Here is a 22,716-nt window from a genome sequence, read left to right on the forward strand (position 1 = left end):
TAAAAGTACAGCAGAAGGACAAAAAAAATAAAGAATGTGTATCACTGTAAGAACAGGCAGGAGAGGAATCTTAGGAGACTGAACTCACTTCAGGTCAAAAATCATGGTTTACACACTTTAGCTACTTTCATATCCTTGTTGTAGCTTCCCACCAAGAAAATCTTGCATTTCAGGAACACTTCATTAGAATTTTTTTTAAAAAGTTAGAAGCTCTAGAGATAAGCAAAAAACAGTAAAAAATGTATATTAGGTGCTAGTCAAACTATGAACTGGAATGAAGATGTAGAAACAGGCTTGGAAGAGGAAAGCATGTACAGGTCCTGTGTGTGTGTAGTTCATTACTAGGACACCAGCTTTGCTGACAGCTTAAGAAAACAAGAGTCTTACATCTACCACCAATGTCACAAAGTAGCATAAAAAAACCCAACACTGAGACATATTGAAGAAACACTGTAAAAACAGTACCTAGAATGTTTTTTTAAGTGAACTCTATTTTGGCAATAATAGCTCAATAAAACATGAATGGTACAATTACACACTACAGATAAATAACCGCTCTGGACCAACTTCAATTTGATTAAATACGTGTTTCTTTCTGAGTTTGCACTCAGATAGAAAATTTTGCATATTTATTAGCTGGTTGAAAGTACTATCACCTCAGCATCTAATTTGGAGGATGCTGCCGAGGCTGTTTCACAGGTTATAGGTCTTAAAAGTCTAAGAACATTTTAGGGTCTAAACAGAGTGGTTTATTATATGAAAGCATGTATCTGAAGGTGCATGAGTCCTAAATGAGCTGTCTTACAATCTCATAATCGGTTATAAACATAAGTCTTAGCAAGCAAATTCTAGTAAAACATAAAATTTAACATCACAGCCTCTAGGTAAAACAGCCTTCAATTCTTGACCCCAAACAGGGTTTCCAGCCGTGTAGTCGCAATAACAGAAAGGGATCACGAAATCACAAATCCCTGACAGGGGTCCCGGCCGTGGGGATCACAGCGACAGAAAAGGTCCCGAGATTCTGAACCCACACAGAATCCCCAGCCGCAGGGTCGCGATGGCAGTGAGGGATCCCGAACACGGCAGAGTTCCAAACCGCGGGATCGCAGTGACAGGAAGGGGGGTCCCAAGGTCCCGAACTCACACAGAGTTCCTGGCTGCAGGGATTGCAGGGACAGGAAGGGGGTCCCGGGGTCGCAGAGGCAAGAAGGGGTCCCAGGGTCCCGAACCCTCGCAGAGTCCCCGGCAGCCCCGAACAGAGATCCGGGGCAAACGCCGCAAGGGAGAAAGGGAAGGGACGGGACCCCAGGGCCCTGATCCGAGCAACAAAGACTACAATAGTTGGTACCTTTAGAATCCCATTCGGCTCCCTGGCAGGGCTCCTTCCTCAGGCTGCAGAAGGCGGAGGTTGGATCGATAGATCGGATTGATCAATCGATACCTCCACTTCCAACCCAGAGGCTTTTATCCATAAGTTACAAATGCATATTCATATCTTTATCTACACACTACCCAATCTAGGTGCAATTTTCTAAGTTCATAAAACTATGAAAAACTACGAAAAGCAGCATCAAAAACCTAAGCATATAGCATATCTATCAGAGCAAAAACTCTATCTTACTAGCGTAAAAATTCTATCTTATTGTGCATAAAAATTCTATCTTGTTATGTGAAAAACTCTATCTTAACATACGTAAAAAACTTTATCTTATTTGCACAAAATTCATACCAAAAATCATAAACAGTACTCTATTTTTGTTGTGTCTAAACTATCACTAGGCCTGAAGCTCTGTACTTCTACACTAACAACTAGGCACTTAGGGCATGTGAAGCTTAAAACTGAGGCTTAGATTTCTACTTTATGCATATATGGCTTTATATATTCTAATTTTTCTAAAGGTTTTAATTCAATCCCTTCATATTTCACTCTCTGCAGAGGATCCATGGAAACATGGACTCCAACAGGATGCAGATCCATTTGCTTGATAGAATGTCCCCTAAGTTGGGAATGATGCTGCAAAAGGCGTACACTAGCCAGCAAAAATCCTAAAGTATTCCTGTCTCATCTTCAGTGGTATCTTTTGTATCACAAAACCCACACATGTAAAAACTGCCATCTTAGAAACCCAGATCCTGCAGGCAGACATTGAATTACTGTAGTGGCGTGTTAATGAGTTCTTTATATTTTATAAGTTCTTTGTAAGATGGTTTGTTCCTTGTACCCCTATTTTGCCTTCCTGATAGTTGCCCCTAGAACTCCCCCAGTAACTGTTAGGTGTCACTCCTTTCCCCTCTCCTCCCTGGAGCCTGCCTGTCATCTTGGAGCCCTGCCTCAGAGCTGGAAAGTTCTATGAGGGACTTTGAGGGATAGGTTAGGTTCAGGGAAGATCCCCTCCTCTCCCTTATGTGTGGTCCTTGTTTGTATCAGTCACCTTCTTAGCCTTTCCTATACTGAACCCAATTGGTTGTACCCTTCTCACCATCCTCTGTACTGCCCCCCAATAAAGGGGGCTCTCCAAAAGCCAAGATCGGCTCGGTCTGAGCAGTCCTTGGATGGTGAGGAGGCTCCTCCTGACCCCTCAGTAAACCCCTTGGATTTACTCAACTGGCTCCTCCCTTCATTCTCCTGCCGTCGTCTGCCCCTTGCCACTTGTGCCCTTGACGTTTAGTCGGCGCCAAGACCCACAGGATCGCCTTGGCTTGCGCTGCTTGCCAGCCGTACCTGCCACTTGCCGTGCTGCCTGAGCTAGCCTGGGCAGGTCGGGACTGCATTCCAAGAGGCACCGTGACAAATTACGACAGAAATTTCACTGTCACAAACTTTATACACTGCCTTTTAATACAGGCCATTTTTTGTTTCTCCATTTATAAGGTACACAAGGAAAATTATAACCCCAACCATTTCCAGCAGCAGAGAAATTAAGGAAAGCATTCAGCAGTGTTTAGTATGCCTTGGTAGCATCCATTCATCCCTTTAGGTTTTGCTTCTCCTCCTGCCAACCTTTTAAATTAAATGAAGAGGCAACACAGCTGTAACTCCATGCACACCTCTTGGGTGTGTAGCAGTTCAGCACAGGTGAGCTCCTGACTGGCATACTTGTTTAAGGCCTTGCAAGATTTCCCTATGAAGCCATTTCCGAGAATCCAGTTAGTACCCTACAGCAAATTAAATTTCCACGTTCAGCACTGCTGAAGTTATCTTTCACCTTTGAAAACAATAAAAATGCAAATTAAATACAGATTGTATTAACTGAATAAAACATGAAGCTCTCTTGCCCTCTTACAATAATGCAGAGCAAGGAGCAAAAGGTAAATCAGGCAATAAACTTGGGCTTGGCTACCCTGTATTCAGAGTTTTAGTTGGAATAAACAGATCTAATTTGTTTATACAGCTATTGAAAACAACCAGAACATGATGCCAGAGGAAGTGTGTGAATGCAATGAAACAGATTCATGATGCTCAGGGATGTTTAATTCTTGCTGCTTAGGTACAATCTCCCTTCTAGTGACAGCAATTATCCTCTGAAATCTCTCCTCTACCCTATCCCCTAGATTCTACAATCCTTCAAAAATACGTATTAATCTAAATGGCACTCACAGAAGCTTCCAAAAATTGGCAACAGCAAGTGGTATTCACTCAATCTGGGGAAAATTTCTCTCTTCTACTTGGAAATGTGCGTTTTGCATTTTGTTATCACAGCCTTGCTTTTTCTGAGGGATCCTCATCACACCATGGGGACAGCCATTCAGAACAGCCCCACCACTGATGCTGTAAGTCAAGAGAAGAAGGCTGGGCTCTAGCTAGCACAAAGGGAGACAGTGGGGGGAAAAAAGAGCACTACCAATCCTAAAAGGATCTATCTCCAGACTACATTTCTATCATTTTGTGGAAACAATCTCATTGACCAAGGACAAATGTTTCCCAATCAGTAAAACTAAGTGTCCATAACTCAAGAATCCTAAAAGTTAGCCAGGGAAATAATTGCTAATATGTGGTACTAATTTTTTTTCATAGAGACTGAAATAGTGATTTTTCTGCAACACTAGAAGCGTTACTTCTGCAATACTGAAGGAGGGTGACCTGATAACTACAGGACTCTCACAGCAGTTTCGATCACATAAAGAGAATAATGAAAAATTATAGACTCAGGGAACAGGTTATAACTGGTACCAGTGATTCTGAAAACTGTAAAAGGCTAAGTGCAGGTACACTTATGGGGAAAGACATATTTTATGATCTATTTTGGAAAATTCCAAAATAAGTCTTCATATAAACTGCTATTAGCCTGGAGAGGCAAGACTGCGTGAAATGACAGCTATGCATAGAAGAGCTGCCAGGTAAGCTCACAAGACAGCTTGTCTGAAATGAAATCTAAGTTACTTATTCTGCAGAAAATAAATGCTGATCAAAACCTCATGTTGTACAGGTAGAGAACCAAGCAAAACACTAAACCAAAAGAAAGGAAAATTCCATGTCAATGAACATGGTGAAATTTTCTTCTGTTCCCTCCTAACCCTCTTCTTCCATCTTCTCCAAACTACATGAGTTTACACACCTGAAAATACTAAGTAACAAGAAAATGAAAACATCATGTCCTAAACATTCAAGGATTCTTTTCTGTGTTCTTCTAACATTATGGTGAAACTTCATCTCAGGTAGCCTGAAATTTGAACAGCCTCGGCTCTACCTGCTTAGAATTTGTTCCAAAATAGCAATTCTTAAAATTAGATCAGGCATAGATATTTCTCTTTTAACTCATATCCTAGCTTAACACAAATTTCTCTGGGTGCAAAGTAACCTTAACCCCCTTTGGCCCATTGCAAATACCTTGTTATTAGTCCATATGACCACAGTCCTGCAGATCTGTAATGAGGGAATCTGCCATAGGGGACTCAGCCAAGGATCATGTACTCCTTCCAAATTAAGTGATGTCCAGAACACAGTCATCAGAAAGACAAAAACTGATTCAACTATTTCAAGAGGCAGCCTAGAAACAGCAAAGGTAAACCTCAAAAGCAAGCCATTTAAATATTTATGGTCCATGTACTTCTATAGCGAGTTGAAATACAAAATTATATTATTAAAATTAAATTACATGAACCCGAAGATAAAGAAACTATTTCTGAAATAATCAGACTGCAGACTGTGGGCTCTAAAAGAGTTTACAGACAATCTACCAGAAGCAGGTAAACATTTCAAAGTTCATTGTCATCCAAGTATAACATAAAACCAGAGAATCATATTTTACTTTTCCAAAGTTTGATATTTCCAAAGCTGCAATCTATTCTATTCCAGCTGCCAGATGTACTGAATCTGCATGGCAGATACATCTGCCAAGTGATTCCCAGGCACCGTGTCAATTCGTATGCCAGGTAAAGTTTTGGGAAACGTCTATTTCAAATGCTTAAGTTGCTGCTACAATGATAGCTTTAACAGAAAAAAATTACTGATGCATTTGAAGATAACATCATGTCGTCTCTTGTAGACTTGATAACAATAGCAATTTTATCACCAGTTAATATTCTGTATGTAACCACACACATCTCTACCCAAAACTACTTTTTTTTTTTTTTCTAACTATGGTACATTCCTTTCTATTACTGGGCTGCTGGTTATAAATATCAGGAATTTATAGACACGGTCGATTTGGAGACATATCTTCAGATACTTTGTATTAGGTGAAAAATTCAAACCTGTCCCCTTCTTGCAAATATCATTTTTCAGACTTTCTGCAAAGTCCAACAGAGGTTACAAGCATGGCTTTCTACTCAATTTCTATTTTGAAAGTGGGACCTAGAGAATTAAGCCTAAACCCTTCATATCTTTATCTGTGACCTATACATCAATTAAAGGAGTATAACCCAACCCCAAGGGAGTTAGCTTTTCAACTCTTTTTACAGAATTTAAGAGTCCTCAGTAGAAATTGAGAGAGAAGAAGAAAAAAAAAAGAGAACCTGAATTATTCAGGCACATCAGATGAAAAATTTCTCAACTCAGGACAAGCAGGTGCATTTCATGTTTCTCTACAAGTTTTTTTCATTTCCTTTTACAAAAGAGCCAGATAAACAAATATATTTTTAGACCTTGGGATGATACAATTTACTCTTGCTTGATAAATATTTACAGTTAAAACAGTGTGGTTAATTTTGCATAAGTTCTTCTGTGCGTCACAAGTGAGGCACTCAGAGGCTGCAAGCCTTTCTTCTCCAGACTCCAAAAAGAAAGATTCTTGCATACAAAAAAACCCCCACAAAACAAACAAACAAAAAAAACAACACCAAACAAAAAAACCCTTATTCATTTCTCCAGCTTTTCTGTATGCTTTATAGAACACAGTTCTTTCCCCGAGATAACTATTTAATCAAAAAGTCTGTTAACCCCTCCAGTAACCACACACAGTCACCCCAAAAACTTCTAAAGTTCTCCAAGTTTGTGAAGTTTGAACAGTATTATGATTGTAAAGACTTACTCTTATCTTTTGAAATCACAACAGCCATCCTAATTCACCTCAAGAAAAAGAGTAATTAAAAAGCTGAAGAAAGTAATAATTTCCTAGACAAGAGAACTTGCATTCACTCTGTAATCCTGCAGCTGAGTAAAAAGTAGACATCTCCTGAGATGCAGACATCTCATGAAAAATTGCATTAAAAGATCTTTTGCTTCATGCTGGGATGTTTGTTCCTCAAAAATGTTGAAGTCCTCTGATATAAGTAATGTGAGTCTTGCAACGAAACCTGTACTGCTTCCCAAGTGGCTCCATATCACCAGTACCATTCAGAATCTGAGGAGGGTGCAAAGAAGGTGGTCTTCAAGCCATTTTTACTGTGATACAGACAATAAATACCTACATTTTTGTTTACTTGGCTTCTGCATCCTCCAGAAAAAGCATTAAAAGTCATCATGAACTTTTTTGCATTTTTCCTTTAGACACTTGATCAAAATCTCTAGTCTTAACACCACTGCATTCCAACATGCATATCAGTCATGTTTGGAAATGCATAAACAAATCTTTAAATGCTGTTTCCATATTCTTCACTTTTTACCATCTCTCACTATTTTCCTACACATCAGCGGCAGATTTCAGCTTGTCAATTTGGGAGAAAGAAATCTTATCTGAAAACATACAATAACCATTTGTCTCATTTCCTTTGTTTCTGCTGGTTTTCGACAGACCTTTCTTACATTTTGCATATTTCAACTACCTTTACTGACATTGCACACCCTTTGCATTGTGAAGAATCTGAGTTTAAGTATGAAATTAATTCTGCTGAGAAGTGACACCCACCACGATCTCAGCAACAAGGAAATTTTGCAACACAGAAAATACTGAAGTAACCTAGTGTTATCAATGCTATTTTGTTTCCATCTTCAAAGCCTTGACTTTGAATAAAATCACTGTAACAGACACACTGTTGTGTGGATATTTTAGATGTAGTATTTTCCAGCTCGCTATTGTTCACAACTGATCACACTTAAGTTATCAGAAAGATTTGCTGAGCCTGATCCTTCCAAGCATTAGTAACCATACTGATTTTCAGACGTAATTTAGAGTGAAGAATTTTTCATATTCATAAAGCTGGATAAAGACAAGTACTTTTGTTCTCAATTCTTATATAACCATGTCATCAAAAATGGCCAGATACAACAAGCACCTCCAGATATAAGCAATGACCATCCAGAAATAACCAACAAGAATAAACTAAGCAAGGGGAGAAGAATTGAAGAGGTCACCCCTTAAAGAAAAGCTCAAGCATTTCTTTAGAAGCTGTTTGTGGAGGAATTTACTATAGTTCAGCATACAAGAATTCCCATGAAGGAAAACTACTCAAAATGCTGCTTTTCATTATTAAAGGAAATCACTCACCCACAGATACTTTTGAAATCACTTTTTTTTTCATCTTTCAAAATAAATTACTTCTCCAGTTCAGATAAAGAATCGCAGAATATTTCAAGTGGGAAGGGATCCACAAGGATTATCACATCCAACTCCTGAAGCCAATGAATAGACAATGAGGAGGGTTGTACATGAGTTGGTCCCCACATTAAACATTAATAGATATGAAAAATAAAAGGGGACAAACTTCCAAATCACTATTACTGCTGGTAAGAAAAGTTGAGCCTTTCTCCTTAAATTCCCTTCCCATTAATGCAAGAGGTGAGTTCAACTTTACGCCAAGTTTGTTCACAACAAGTTTTTCCTCAGGAACGCCTTTTGCAGTACCAAAATATGGTCTATAAAGGCACAAAATGCACAAGCTGAAGGTGCAGAGCACAAACACACAGGAAAACAGAGTTCAAAACACCAAGTAACAAAAAAAAAACAAACAAAAGAAAAATCTGGAATTTAAAACTCCCTGACCAAAGATACATGGGACCAACTCTTACAAGTTTTTAAAGTAATTTAAAACTCTACCAATTTTAAAGTAATAAAAAATACTGCAAAACCATAAAACTTTTTTCTTATTATTTAGGTAGAAACTCCAGAAAATAACTTGAAGCTTAAAAACTAATACACTGATGTGTAACTAGTTTTAAGAATGCCCTTAATAATAAGAGTGTAGAAAGGACTATACCTTTCTCATGCTTTTGGAAGCTGCTAATTTCAGCTGTCCATATCCACTTTGAAAGTGTTGTTTTTCAAGGCGCACTCCTCACAAACATCACAGAACATGAACTTGTTGATAGGTTTGACCAAGGAATCATGTCTTTCAAAGGCATCCCAACTGTAGCAGCAACTGACACTGTATTACATAAAGTCCAAAACTCTTCTGTGAGGCACAGTTCATGTCAGAGCCTGAGCATCAGTAGTTCACAAAGGAGGCTCCAGGTACCATATGTGCTCCTCCAGAGTCTGTTCTGGCTAGAAATAGAAGGTGATCCAGTATATTCACTACCCATACCCCCTGGAGCTTCCACAAGGAACATCTGCTGATACACGGACATTTCTAACTTTCTCGTCAAGTTAGACTGCACATGAAATGAGTGTCTGAACACAAAAAAAAAAAAAAAAAAAAAAAAAAATCACGCAGGGAAGAGAAATATGTGAACTGGCAAATATGTTACACACATCAACCTAGTTTAAAGACTTGTCACAAAAGTCGAACTTCGAAAATCTTGAGATGTGATCTTGGCATGACCAAATATATTGACTAAGTACATTTTGGAGTTTTGAAACTAGTTGTGCTCAAGTTCCAAGGAATCTAAGGATTACAGAACTTGCTAAAAACAAATATGTTAAAACACATTGCCTTTCTAAGTTTATTGAAGGAAGGAGTAACTGAGGCCATAGCAAGCCCAATTTGTTAGATCCAATACTGCTCTTTACATGCAGAAACCAATCCTTGAGAATTTTGATGCTATGGAACACATCATAATCTGTCAAGCTGGTTTATATGGAACTTTGTCTGTGAAGATTCAGAGCCAAATTCAAACAAGTCTTACTGATCTAAAGGCTCAGCTGACAGAAGGTTTAAGTAGTACTTTGCATAAATTATGACCACTTATTCTTCCTTCTGACAAAAAAACCCAACAAATCTTCACAGTAAATTTTAATAACAGTTGAGTACTACGCAGATAAAAAGAAACTAAACAATATTGAAGAAATTCTCCATGGTAGATAGAGAAATATTGAAAAATAAGTATGTTTTATGCTTTAAAAATTATGACTTGAGTGGGACTCACATCACCACTCAATAATTGTGCATGGAGCTTCCCTGGATGCTGACCTTTAAAATGTTAATCCTCCAAATAATAAAATTCAATGAAAAAACATCCCAACTGCTGAATTCTTAGTAACTCTCAATATAATGTTATCTGCTATTGAAAGATATATATTTTTTTGTATTAAGAAAGAAGTAGTCGTAACTAAAAAAGAGTACAAAGGAAAGTCTTGCCTCCTCAATTAAAGCAAAATATTTTTCTCTGTATTTTTTTCTTGACTTGGGGTAGTTTGTTTGGGTTTTTTTTTTTAACATAAAGATAAGGTAGAACAATACATCTTCAAATGCCATGTAAACTAAGACAGCAAAGAACATTACTTTAAAAAACATTTTCTTATGTTAGAGTTTTCAGAGGCTTGTTTTACACTCAGTTATTTCTATTCTAAATCAAGATCACAGTGTTTTGCTAACCCAACCAAGCTAGGTGCTGCTTGCTCCTATGTTGTATAGGCATCTCTAGGCTCCCTCCTGCTCTCACCATGATAACCAGTTTCTACTCCATGATGTGTGGAACTCAATCAGTTAAGCACACAAAAGAATATATGATTTTGGCTCAACATTTGATCCACCAGTGCCATATTAAGAATGAAAAATACATTTAAAGGCAAGCTAGCCAAATAAAAGTTGCATTTTCCTTCCTCTATACCAATTTACCCCCTTTTCCTTTCTATCAGAGAATTAGGATTAGCTAAAACCGTAGGAAGAAACTCAAATTTCATGTTTTAAGTAGAACTAATGAGCCTTTTTACAAATGTCTTGACAAGTCCCTATTTTTACATCACTTCACTCTTCAGATGGCACCCATTAGAAAGAATGTTAACTGTTACAACATAGGCATTTTTTTTTTTCAACTTCTGGTAACTCAGTTCAGGAACCAAAATTTTCATGCCCTTTGCCACTGAAATCGCATTTCAGAAATACAAAACTCTCTCCTCTTAGGGCAGCTGGTTTTTTCTGTATTTGACAACTAATGATCATTTATTTTCAGCTCCTGGCATCCAACATTAGAGCAAGCTGCTCCAACATCTGGCTGCACCTGGAACAGGGAGTTCACGCTCCCTTCCCGTGCTCTTATAGTAAGGGCTGGCTATCACAGGGCTTGCCATTGAGCCACAGCTTGCTACTAAAGACACATAATATTTCTGAAAAAGAAAGTAGCTTCTTGCTGGCTTCCTTTCCTGCACCAGGTCATGAAGGGAGGAACATAAATTGTTTACCTGTAACATGAAACTGCAATTTCTGAGTACAGCTCTCTGGTACTCTGATGACCAAGCCCTGTACATCATAACCCTCTTGTTGTGAAATGCAGTGTCAGAAGACAAACCTCCGAAAGCTTTTACTCATTTAGCTGTGTTTTGTGGCCTGGCACTCTGGAAGATTCATTGTCATGCCCAACTTTTTTCCAGATGTCACAAAGCACAGCCATGACCTGCAGACATATTTTCTGCTTTCAGCAATACCAGAGGAGCTACAGTCACCTGGCACCATTTGGACAAGCAGAGATGCAGGATGTGAAAATGCTGGAAAGATCTACAAGTTTCTGGAGAAAATAAGCCCTTAAAGTAAACAAAATAATGAATACCAGCTGCCAAAGAAAATTAAGTCACTGATTTGGGATTGCTTAAGTATATCCCTGCTCAGGAAAGCCTTTAAGCAGGTGCTTAATTTCCACATCAAGTTAAGCCCCGTGTATTAATTCTTTATACCCTTACATAAAGATCCCAAGCCCAAACTCCCACTTGTGTGTCAACAGAACATGAAAGGCTCTGTGAGACTCCTGTGTCTATTCCAGGCTCAGAGTAAATGTTTTTTTAACTACCATCAACACTACCTGTTTCATCTGCCCTCTGCAAGTGCTGCACTTAGTGGCTGCATCCTTCAGAGTGGCTTGGGTCACTTCAATATTCTTTCAGACTGCATAATGAAGAATTTCAAAAGATTGGATTTTAAGGAGAAAAATCAGTTTCAGAAGAGCCTGTAATCACAGGAGCTAAAGGTCCACCAATAGTCAAAATGAATGAGTGTTAAAATCCCACAGCAGGCATCCTTTCAAAAAGATAACACGAAAGGTTATGGTTTTCCAATATGATTATTGTTTTAATAAAACTCTTCCTAGCTTCAAAATCTGTCCTTGTAACTTCACTCTTTTGCCCAAATAATTGTTCATAAATTGATATTTAGTGAAAATTACTTGGTAGTGTACAATACAAAGGGTCTAAGTAACAGGGAACCAAGCTAAAATATAATTAATTTCCCCACCTAAGAGACTGACCTTCATAATTCACTTCAGGCTTCACCTCCAAAGTTGTCATAGCTCATTTCCTCATTACCAAATTTAGATTTTAAAACACTACTGTCCTCCATATAAAGTACACTTTGGTTATACAGAGAGAGAGAAGAGTATGTTTAAAATTATTTGAAGTACACAAATATCTAATTGCATCAAATACAGACTGGTCTACTTACTAAGAATACAGTGACCAAAGAGCTAACAGGTTACAACAAAAACAGCTTGCAAATGAAACAAAATATTTTTGAGAAGAGAATGAAAAGGTGCAAGGAAGACTCAAAAGGGAGAATTAAATTAAGAAATTCCTTAATTAAAATTATTTAACTCTATTGACTTTTAGACATGCACTGAAATAGACAGAGGCAGCAAATATGGGTCTGTAAAGAGTTAGATCCATGTTTGTACCTGAACAGTATGGTGAAACAAGGACCTGGTGACTCATTTAATTCATAGAATTTAGCCAGGAGAAACAAAAGCAAAACCTCCAATTAAAATTATGAGAGGACTCAGGAGGACTCTGTACAGCAGCAAACAGCTGAATACAGTGTTTATTGCTTGGCAGAAACCACAACCTGGCTGCAAGCTTGCAGGTTGTGAGGCCTGTCTGGGAATATACATGTCTGGTTGGACAGTGATGGATTGACTGCTCTAGTGATTTTAGTGGACGTTGCTTCACAAAAAGATGAGAAGGAAATCCAGATAGGGTGTCCATTACTTATTTAAGGAGATTACTTCAGGGGACTGATAGCTCAGGGTGCTAATTAAATAATATGCATCTAGGAAGATGAAGCATCTCTCATTTACTTTGTCTCTATGCTTCTGTTTGTTAAAATACCCCAAAAATCTCCAGGCACAGTGGCTTTAAACGTTTAAACATACTACTGATATTATTTAATCACATCACAATCTGCATAGCTCTCTTAAAAGTAAACCCCTAGCAGTGTGTCAGAGTACATTAACTCAGGAGATTGAAGCTCCATGCTTAATGTATGAAAACACATATTGGACACTTGTGAACTGCAAGTGGAAATGTGTCTATTGCAAAATCAGAAATGATCCAATCTAGATTTAAAGTGTAAGTACTGCAGAATAGCAGCCTGTCCAGCTTTTCCTACAGTAATGTGATAAAATTCACTCTGCACCTCACCATCAAAAGGCATCACACTTGTCCAGCATTTATTTATTCATTTATTTGATCCACCTTTTTAAAAGGGTTTAGAGGTTAATAGTCTCACAGTCACATGCTTTTCAAAGCAACAGTCTAGGAAAGAAATTCATTCAAGTCTATTAAAATTCCTGCCATAAAAATTAAGTCAAGCAAAACTTTGGCACCCCAAAATGGCAAATGGCATCAGTGTTAGGAAAACCATTTCTGCTGTCTTCAAGTCATGAAAAAGCAGAGTAGGGGGAAAAAGACCCCAGAGAGCTAGTGTGGTAGGTAATGCAAACTCTGAAGCACTAAAGTCCCCGGTTTGATGTGTGGCCCGACACAAACACCTTAAGTCACAGCATTGCATTTGAATGCTGCAATGCAGCCAAGTGTAATGGGATGTTACCAGGTCTCTTGGCCACCTGGAGAAAAGTGGTTTCTATAGAAACACTAGTATTCTTTCCTTAAACCACAACAAACACATGCAACATTAATGAAGTGTACATTCAGTGGGGTTTAGGTGCTCTGGGAGACAAAGTGGATAACAGCACCTAAAGGATGCCAGGATCTTGCCCTACACTGCACTGGAGTAAGGCTCTTTCCTCCCCTCTTGGGCTGAGCAATTTGGAAAGCCTACTGCAGAGAAGGCTCTTCAACCACCATAATATCTATAGCCTAATTTTGCACATCGTTTAAATATCCTGAAAATGTCATTCTTGATAGGCTGATTTTTTTTATGTGGATTTGGGGATTTTTTTGTTTTTGAGCTAAATATAAACAATTTTAATCTTCACGTATCTGAAAGTCTAGTGCAGTTTACAGCTGCAAGAGTTTGCTTTCCAACTGGAAACAAAGATAATGGAAGCTGTCTTCCAGTTGAAGAAAACATTACTACAGAAAGAATTAGGAACTAGAAAACATTGTGGCTCAAAACCCAAAGGCTGGAGAGTGATGGAAGTCTTGTCATTATTGCATCAGCTGTACCACTCCAAAGCCTTTTTGAGAATAAATCTGACCTCCTTTTACAACCTCCAGTATGTTCTGAGTAGATTACTTCTGGGCAAAGAAAGGTCACAAGAGCTTTGAAATGTTACTGAAAATGAGTTAAATGTGCATCCTGCTCATCCTAAACTAAGCCTCTACTATATGTCCCTTTTCTAGTTCCATCAGTGCTCCCTCCTCCCTTCTCCCTGATCTTCTCCCATGCAACCATTGCCTTTCCCAGCTGTCAGGATATTATCACCAGTGTAGCAAGATCTGTTTTCTTAAGCTGTCAACACTTGGACTCTCATGGTGCATTTATGCACATTGGAGATCTGGTTGATTTTGTGTTGTCAGCAAGACTTAAATGAGAACAAAGCCTGTGTAAGGGAGTAGGCTTCTCACCCCAGCACCTTGAGAACAGAGCAAAGTGCTGCAACTGCTAGTACATTATGAGAAAGCACAGAGGACAGGTAATGTAAAGAATCTCCTGTTGTATTATCTGAAGTGCTCATGATAGAAGCAATTAGCAATTACAAACACTTCCAACAGTTTCTGATTTTACAAAGGACTTTTATATCATTATTGAAGTGTTTCTCCTCCTCTTCTTCCTTGACATTTTATAGTTCAGATTCTAGTTCATTTTTTTTTCCTCCTCAGTATATCTCTCTGCATCAAAATCCATTTTACTGGGAAAAAAAAAAAAAGCAAACCAGAAGTGAAATGGAGGGGCAGTGAAGAAGTTCAACCCTGTAAAGGTTTAATCTCAAACTGAACATGTACCGGTTAATAAACAGCACAAGGAAGGCTGAGAAATACCAAGAAATAAGTGACACAAAGTGAAAGAAAGTTTAGCAGTCCATGAAAAATGTGGATTTAAATAGATTTCTACAGTGATCAGAGAAATAGGAAAGGACAATCTTATTACACTCATCTAGTCCCAAAGGCCAAAACACATGTATCCATCAGGTTGTAATTTCTGACCATAAAACTTTACTTGAATAAAATCCTGCATGTGACCTTCATACATATTGCAGCCCTACAAACCTCTGATGCTCTACAGCTGAATCCCATTTAGTTATGACTCACTGCCTTATTTACTTCACTGATCACAATAAGCTTTCAAAAGCCATTACGAAGGCTTGAGTTGGTGTCTGTAAGCATACTCTGGTGACTATCCTGAATGACAAAAAGGTTGGGTTAGGGAAAAAAAAAGAATAAGCCTCACATATATCTGATTGCAATAGGAAAATGTGTCCAACAAAGTTGATTTCAAAAAGCATCAGTCAAATCTATTTGTCACGTGTTATAGGTAACCTATAGAAGAAAACATTGGATTATTACAGAATCATTATTCAAGATAAGTAAAATGTGATATTGGCAAAAGAAGAAAAAAAAAAGAGTTAGGAGAAAGGAATAAGATTTAAAAAATAAACCCACCAGCACTAAATGAAAATAAAATGTTTGCCATGAGGTTAAAACATAGCCAATGGATCTCCAAGGACAACACATATCTTTGGCCAAGCTCTGACTGATTTCCAGATACTGTGGATGCCTCAAGCACTGCAAACTCCTGCAGAGTTTGCTCCATAACCCTGGGTGTGCAAGTGGAAATGGCAGCATGGGGGCTGAGGAAACTGTGCTGCTCAAGGGCATGTATTAGCACGAGCCAAAGTATTACCTCTAGTCCAAGCTACCAAAGCCACCCCATCCCTCCATTTGACACAAAAATGCAAAGGCCATCACACATTTTATATCAGCCATTCAGCTACTGTATGGCTGTACTATAAATGATAATTTAAGGACTGGAGGAAACAGCAGGCTCTGAACCATAAAATTAAAGTTTTAATTATTAGTGTATTGAAGTAAGCACCAGCATAATAAAACTAAGATAAGAGAACAGAGCGATTTTCTGACAAACAAAACAAGTGTTGTATTTACTTCAACCAAATTTCCCAGTGAAAGAAAAAGGAGTTCACTGAAAAGAAATAGAGAAGCATGTCTTTTATAAAAACAATAATTACAGTTTATGTAGAACTCAAACCCTTTTGAAGGCCTGTCCCACCCCTATTTAAATACTGCTGTAAATTGGAGTCTCACAGGAAAGGAAGTAAAGATTATACTAATATATATTATTAGCACCAGTATGGATCTGGATCATAATTCCTTGTTTCATAGTGCTAAATCACTGCCTAGCTACCATGAATACCTGACTATCCCTACTGCTTTCAATGTCTATATACAAAGAAAACTTAAGTTTCTGCTTTTCTTTTGTGGTACCCAACATGGGCACAGCATAAAAAAGCCAACCACAATATTCTTCCTCTCTCAATCACACAAATATTTTGAGGCACCACACAGAAGAGTACTCTAAATATTGTGAAGCATTTCGTATTGAAGAAAGAAAGAGAGAGGAAGGAATCTGCCATGTTGGACATTTCCACAGGTGTCACTGTGACAAATCTCAGCAACTGGGCTGCAGCTTCCACAAGGGCATGGGATCAAACACACTTGCTGTTGGCCCTTTCTGTGGCCAACGGAAGGGAAGACTAATTTTCTTGACTTAAAGAATTTCACCTCCTGTTTCTGTGCACAAGAACATGGCTATAAACAGTCCCTGAGGGCACTTCCAGTGATGAGATGGGGCATGTCATTCACAGGTCTTCTAGGATAAAACCAGTCAACTTTTCTAGAGTATCATCTCCCCAATCAGAGCTGTTAAAGAGATGCCCTAAGGTACAAGTGAAAGACATTTAAGAGCACCATAATAATTCATAAAAACAGATTTAGAGGGAAGAGCACAGTACTGCATGGCTGGCAAACCTCTCAAATTATTTATCTTTACATCCCAAAATCATTATGAAGTGTCTGAGTACTTCTGTTTACATTGTTTGGGAGTTACTTGCCAATTTCACTAATAGAGTGGAATAAAAGAAATTCTGCATTACTGCATCATTACAAAAAAGAACTCTGTACTTAATGTCTTGTTTCATGAGGTCTTTGCTCATGACTTCTTGGTTTTTTGAAATTCAGTCCTAGGCAAATTCTTTATCCTTCTCTATTGACTGAAAAGGATAATTGAAAGACAAATTTAGACCATTTTTAGACCAATTTTAAGCTATTATTATGGATTTAATGCTTTAAATAAGCATTTTACCAAGAATTAAAAGTTGGAGGGTTTAAAGGCTCTTCTGTAGTTTATACAACACGAAAAAAGTCAAAACCTTAAACTCCAGATATTGTGGCCTAAAACAAAGCAAACTTCAAGCAGTTTATATGAAAATAATGAAAATAAGCAAATAGTAAATTAAATTAATAGTATATTGAACATTTAGGCTCTGCTTGATAGGAAGGCCACAGACCTCAGACTCAGTGGTGTTATGATTCTAAGAAAAGGGTCATGCTTGCATGAAAAAGGCAAATTTGAGGATACTACATTTTACACATTGAAAAATATGAGATTTAGTCTTGTTCTAGTATTTCTTTTACAAATAAAAGATCAGAATGGCCTGAATGTTTAAATGACCCTTTTTTCCTGGTGTTTAGTACAGTGCATTTTTGCTAAGCGTTTGTCCAAGTTATAAACCATGACAATATGCCACTTTTGCCAATATGTGGCAAAAGTTAGAATGGTCCCCTTCCCTGCTAGTAACATTTATAAGAAATACAATCAATAGCAGGGGATGAGTGATATAGGGATACAGAGAAAGGCAAGAAACTGGTGCAAAGTAATCAAATTATTACACAGCTTCTGCCTGTGTTCAGTTAAAACAAAACAGACTAACTGTGGTAAAATATTTTAACAAGCAAAATGTCAGCAATACATACATGCAAAAGATTAAAACCTTTCTTCTTCACTTGGATTATTCCAAACAAAACACAGGGCCCTTAAAATATAGGGAATATGATATTTGCTAGGCATGTAGCTGTATTTGACCATGTATTTAAAAGAAACAGGTTTTACTGGAAAATATTGAACTCGTCAATATCATAACAGACCTTCCACCACTCCAACAGATGGTAATGAAATTTATGTCAAATCTGCTCCATTCACATTTCAAATAGTGACTATACTTACTATACTTTCAAAAACAACAAATACAACTTTTGCCTAAAATAATAATTGAATATTGAAATATTGTGTCTAACTCCTTTGGAATGTTCTACTTTACTAGGCAGTCCTAGTTTCTCTAAATTACAATTAAGGTACTTAAAACATAGTTTCATGAAATAGGTAGAAACTACTCCACCACAATGATATGGGAAATTAATTGCTGAGTTTCAGAGTTAATTAATGCTAAACACAGAGCATCAGCTAACATTATCCATCCTGGATTTAAAAAAGAAAGAAAAAAAAAAAGCTTAAATACCAACAATATAGAAAGCATCTTAACAAGATTGAGCTCATTTACTCATTTCCCCCTCAATTCTAAAAGTATCAGGTAGTTCCAGTTTCTATGCTAGCCTCGGATTGAAACAGATAGAATTGATTCTGATTGGAATACTTTCAAAATCACGTCTTTTGCCGCTTCAGCCCTATCAAGCAAAGACTGCGATGCCTATCATTACACAGATCTATCCACCTGTAAAATTTAACTAAAAAATAATTATTAAATTAATAAATTCTCAAAAATTAAAAGTGTCATTGGTAAAAAAAAAAGGCATTAAAGACTTTTTCATTAGCATTACCTTGTCAATAAACCATTGAAGTCAAACCTTCAACTTCACAAATAGTGGAGCAACTAATTGCATATTTCCCTTAAATCTTAAGTGTCAATACAGAGCCAATAATGATACATGAAATCATCAAAATTTAGTTTTGTTGTTAGGAAAAGTTTATTAATATACCTGAAAATAAATAACTTTGGCATCTCAGGCAGAAGTTAGTGTGCCAGAAGAGCAAAGAAATAACAAATGCTTAAAGCTCAAATTTGAATCCATATTTTCTAAAGACTTCTCTTTGTCTTTCCAGGTAACTGCTCAGTCACACCAGTGATTTAGTAATCCAGCTCAGAAGGATTTCAAATATTATTTTCTGTTATCACCCTGCCACTATCAAAAGAGCCCAAAGCAATGTCGTTGTGTCATTCCGCAATTACTAGACAATCCCTTGTCCAGTAATTGCGGAATGACACAAAGGCTGAGAACAAAATCATGTTGGACACAGGCCACTTTCTGAGTCAGCAGGTTCTCTATAATCCCTCCTTTAAAATAAGTAATTTTTCCAGATGTGTGGGCTGAAGAGGTTATCCACACAACAACCTATGTTTCCCAACAAATTGCCATTAGTTGCACAAAAGCAACCCAAAAAGTAGTAGGATGTAGTCATCATTTTGACAAGTAACTTCAAAACAGCCTGGAAAAGAGGAAAAATGTAGGCAAAGTGTGTCTGATTTCTTTAACACATTTCAACAGCCTATACATAGAAAATGGATAAAAGCTGACTTTCTAACTATAAATCACTAGAACCAACAAAATCTAAAGCAGCTAAATCCAAAACTAAATGTATTTTTTGCTATTTCATATAAAAAGAAGCCAACAAAAATGAAAAATTCCCATAAAGCTAGGAAACTATCAGGGTAATACTTTGCATGTCGCTGCAGGAACAACAGCAGGAAATCTCTTCATTTGTCCTACCTTCCTGAACAGCCTGGAAAGGGTTGTTGCCATCCACAAATGTCACTGAACATGTGATTTTCTCTGTTTGTAAGATTTCATCATTCTGATTGAGATCAGCAACTGCCATGCGAAAAACTTCCTCATCTTTTTTGGCAGATTCATCAAAAATCGCCCCTGTGGAGGAAAAAAGGAAAAAGAACAAAAAATCACATTGTGCCTTTCACCTGCAGCATCCCAAAGAATGCATCATAAACATTTAGACATTTTTACTAGAACATCAGGCATTCCTCACTCCTTAAGAGTAATTCTTTCTCTACAGAGCCCCAAAGACGTTTCACAATATACATAATTGTTACATTTTGACATAATCTAAGACAAAAAGCGAAGGGAAGCATTGATTCTAGCTAGAAATACCGGGGAAAACTAGTTAGGCACAAAGCAAATGATCTGTATAAGAACATGGCTATGAAATGAAAATTGAGATTCTTCCAAAGGTGTTTTTTAATATATTGAATGACTACAGTGGGCTAGGATCTACATTTAGCATCATGTCTACTGACAATTAAAAAATATCAAGTTCAAACAATGTGAGACTAAGTCTAAAAAGGTAGCAGTACTGGGAAAATGAGGTAGAATTGACACCCACAATCAACAGACAGGTCAGCAGCCAATATAAATTATTTCAGGTGTAATACCTCTAGGATTTGCAAAGCAACAATTTCAGCTAATTGTCTGACTCTTGAAGTGAGTAAGTTAAATTAAATGGTTAATTAAAATAAGTTCTGCCTTTATAAATCTCACAGAAAGTGAATGTTCTGCCTATTTCTTCAAAACAATTAAGCACAACATTGTAAACAGGGAACCAATAAACTCAAGAGGAGCTGGCAGAATCAGAGTGCCCAACTCTCATTTAGCTAGTTCTTCAGGTGTATTGAAAAAGAATTCCAGGACTAATCCAGAGGTTAAGCTTTTTTCTTTACACCATAGCATCACTTTTAGCATCGCTAATTTCCTATCATTTAAAACTTGCTTTTTGCATGACCTATTTATCCAGAGATGGCTTAAACTAGTGTTATAGTCCTATGACAAATGCTAGATTGTTTGAAACCTTAAAACCAAGGCTATTAGATTTTCAAGCACCTCTAAAGCTTTCAATTCTAGGCAATAGATTAGAGAGACAGAAGGGCTGCTTCAAAACCAGACTTTTGAAAACTTTGTTTATTTATTCATTCTCGTGTGTCTGTTGTCGGTACAGAACTCAGCTAAGGCAGTGAATGTGTCAAGGCAAAGACGACAGAAAATGCTGATCACTGATGACCGCAGGTAAACACCCACAAACAGTGCTGGAAAGAACTGAAAATGATTCATTTAGAGGAAATGGCTACTTTAAGGTACATAAACTTCATACACAGTGTTTGCTATGTTTTTCCCACTGACCTCCGACACTCATCTCCCTGCCAGCACCACTCGTCCCTTCATGAGCATCATCTCTTCCTACAATCTGACTGCTTTGACTCCAGCATTTTCCCTCCTGAAGCTCCTACCATCTGGAACAGCTGTTCTTTACCTCTCCACCTCATGCACCTGTCATCTCTGTGCAAATCTCAGTTGAAAACATTCATTTTTCCCCTTGCCCCTGTTTCATTTTCCCTTTTTTTATTTAGCTCCATAAAGCAAAGCTGCACGTGGCCAACAACATGCTTGGTATGCAAGATGCTACAAACCCCGTCTTCACAAAAGAGCTATTTGTGGATACACGTACCATTTAAGGGCACAAAAAACTGTGTCCAAGACATATCTTAGAACATGTTTCTTACTTGATGGAACTCAAACCAAACCCACACAGGCTTCACTTGGGGGTTACACCTACACTGATAATAAGGACATAAGCCCTGCAAACATTTGAATGAACAATTCTACAAGGCTACTTAATAACAAGGGTAAAAATAAGGGGGGTGAAAAGAATTGGGAAATAATTACAGTAACTAGCCAAATTCTATCCCTGAAGCATAATTCTGCCTCAAATGCTATACTGTAAAGAAGTGAATATACACAGATTTCATGCACACACACAGGGTAGCTGTTGACTGTGTTGCAGAACAGCATGGCAAAACAAAGACCTTCCAGCCAATGCTGCAGAGTACAGCTTCTTATTCAACAGATGGGAATACCATCTTAAGCCTGGCTTGGTCCCCAAAATAATCCAGGTCATTTATTCAGTAGGAGATACAGCAAAGTCGCAGGTAACTAGGATTCTTTTGCATGTATCATAAAAATCCCCTTCAGCACTTTTGCCCTTTCACTGGGCAACTGAGAGCTGCTGCCTGGACTGGTGAATCCATCCAGGTCCTCAACAGATGAACCTTCTTTACAATCTTGCTTTCTTTCACACACAGATATTCCTAATAAACACCTACGCTTTTTCTCCACTTTCTCAGCCTGAAGCAAACCCTACCTCTGGCACCTAAATGCATAAGGGATTAGGTTAGATCAAACTCCACCCTGTTTTCACAAATGTTGCTTTTTCTCCCTTGAGTAGAATGCCTCCACTTTTGCTCTGACCACTGCTTATGGCTTTATGGCTCCATATTTCAGACGCAAATTTCAAAATTTCTCCTATAAACAATACTGTATTGGACATTTCAAAGAAACTACCCTCACAGGAATAACATCACACGTTCTAGTGTAGGAGTATCTCCATAAGTAAAACACATAGATATATAGGTGAATTGGAAAAAAAGTTCTAAACATAGTTTCTATCTGAGCATCCAAGCAGGAATTAGATTGTTTTCTCTTAGAAATTCAGACCTAATTCATACCTAGAGTATCTAACTTCTCTATACAAAAAGCCATTTAAGATAAAGATTGCTCTGTTCCTTTCAGGAGATGGAAGTGCACAGCAGCACATGCATTACACTTTCAAACAGTGATAAGAGAAATTTTATTACATAAT

At 37.7% G+C, this 22,716-nt stretch overlaps 1 protein-coding gene across 1 annotated transcript in view; it reads right to left on the reverse strand.

Annotated features, from left to right (window-relative positions):
• Positions 1 to 22,716, reverse strand: part of LOC134563452 (glutamate receptor ionotropic, delta-2-like) — an 845,768-nt gene that overhangs the window by 753,266 nt on the left and 69,786 nt on the right. Inside the window, exon 2 of the mRNA XM_063421373.1 lies at positions 19,782 to 19,937. Coding sequence (XP_063277443.1) covers positions 19,782 to 19,937 — 156 coding nt within the window. The remainder of the gene's footprint in view (positions 1 to 19,781; positions 19,938 to 22,716) is intronic.

The sequence above is a fragment of the Prinia subflava genome, chromosome W (assembly GCF_021018805.1).
Source record: "Prinia subflava isolate CZ2003 ecotype Zambia chromosome W, Cam_Psub_1.2, whole genome shotgun sequence".
In the NCBI taxonomy this organism is placed as follows: domain Eukaryota; kingdom Metazoa; phylum Chordata; class Aves; order Passeriformes; family Cisticolidae; genus Prinia; species Prinia subflava.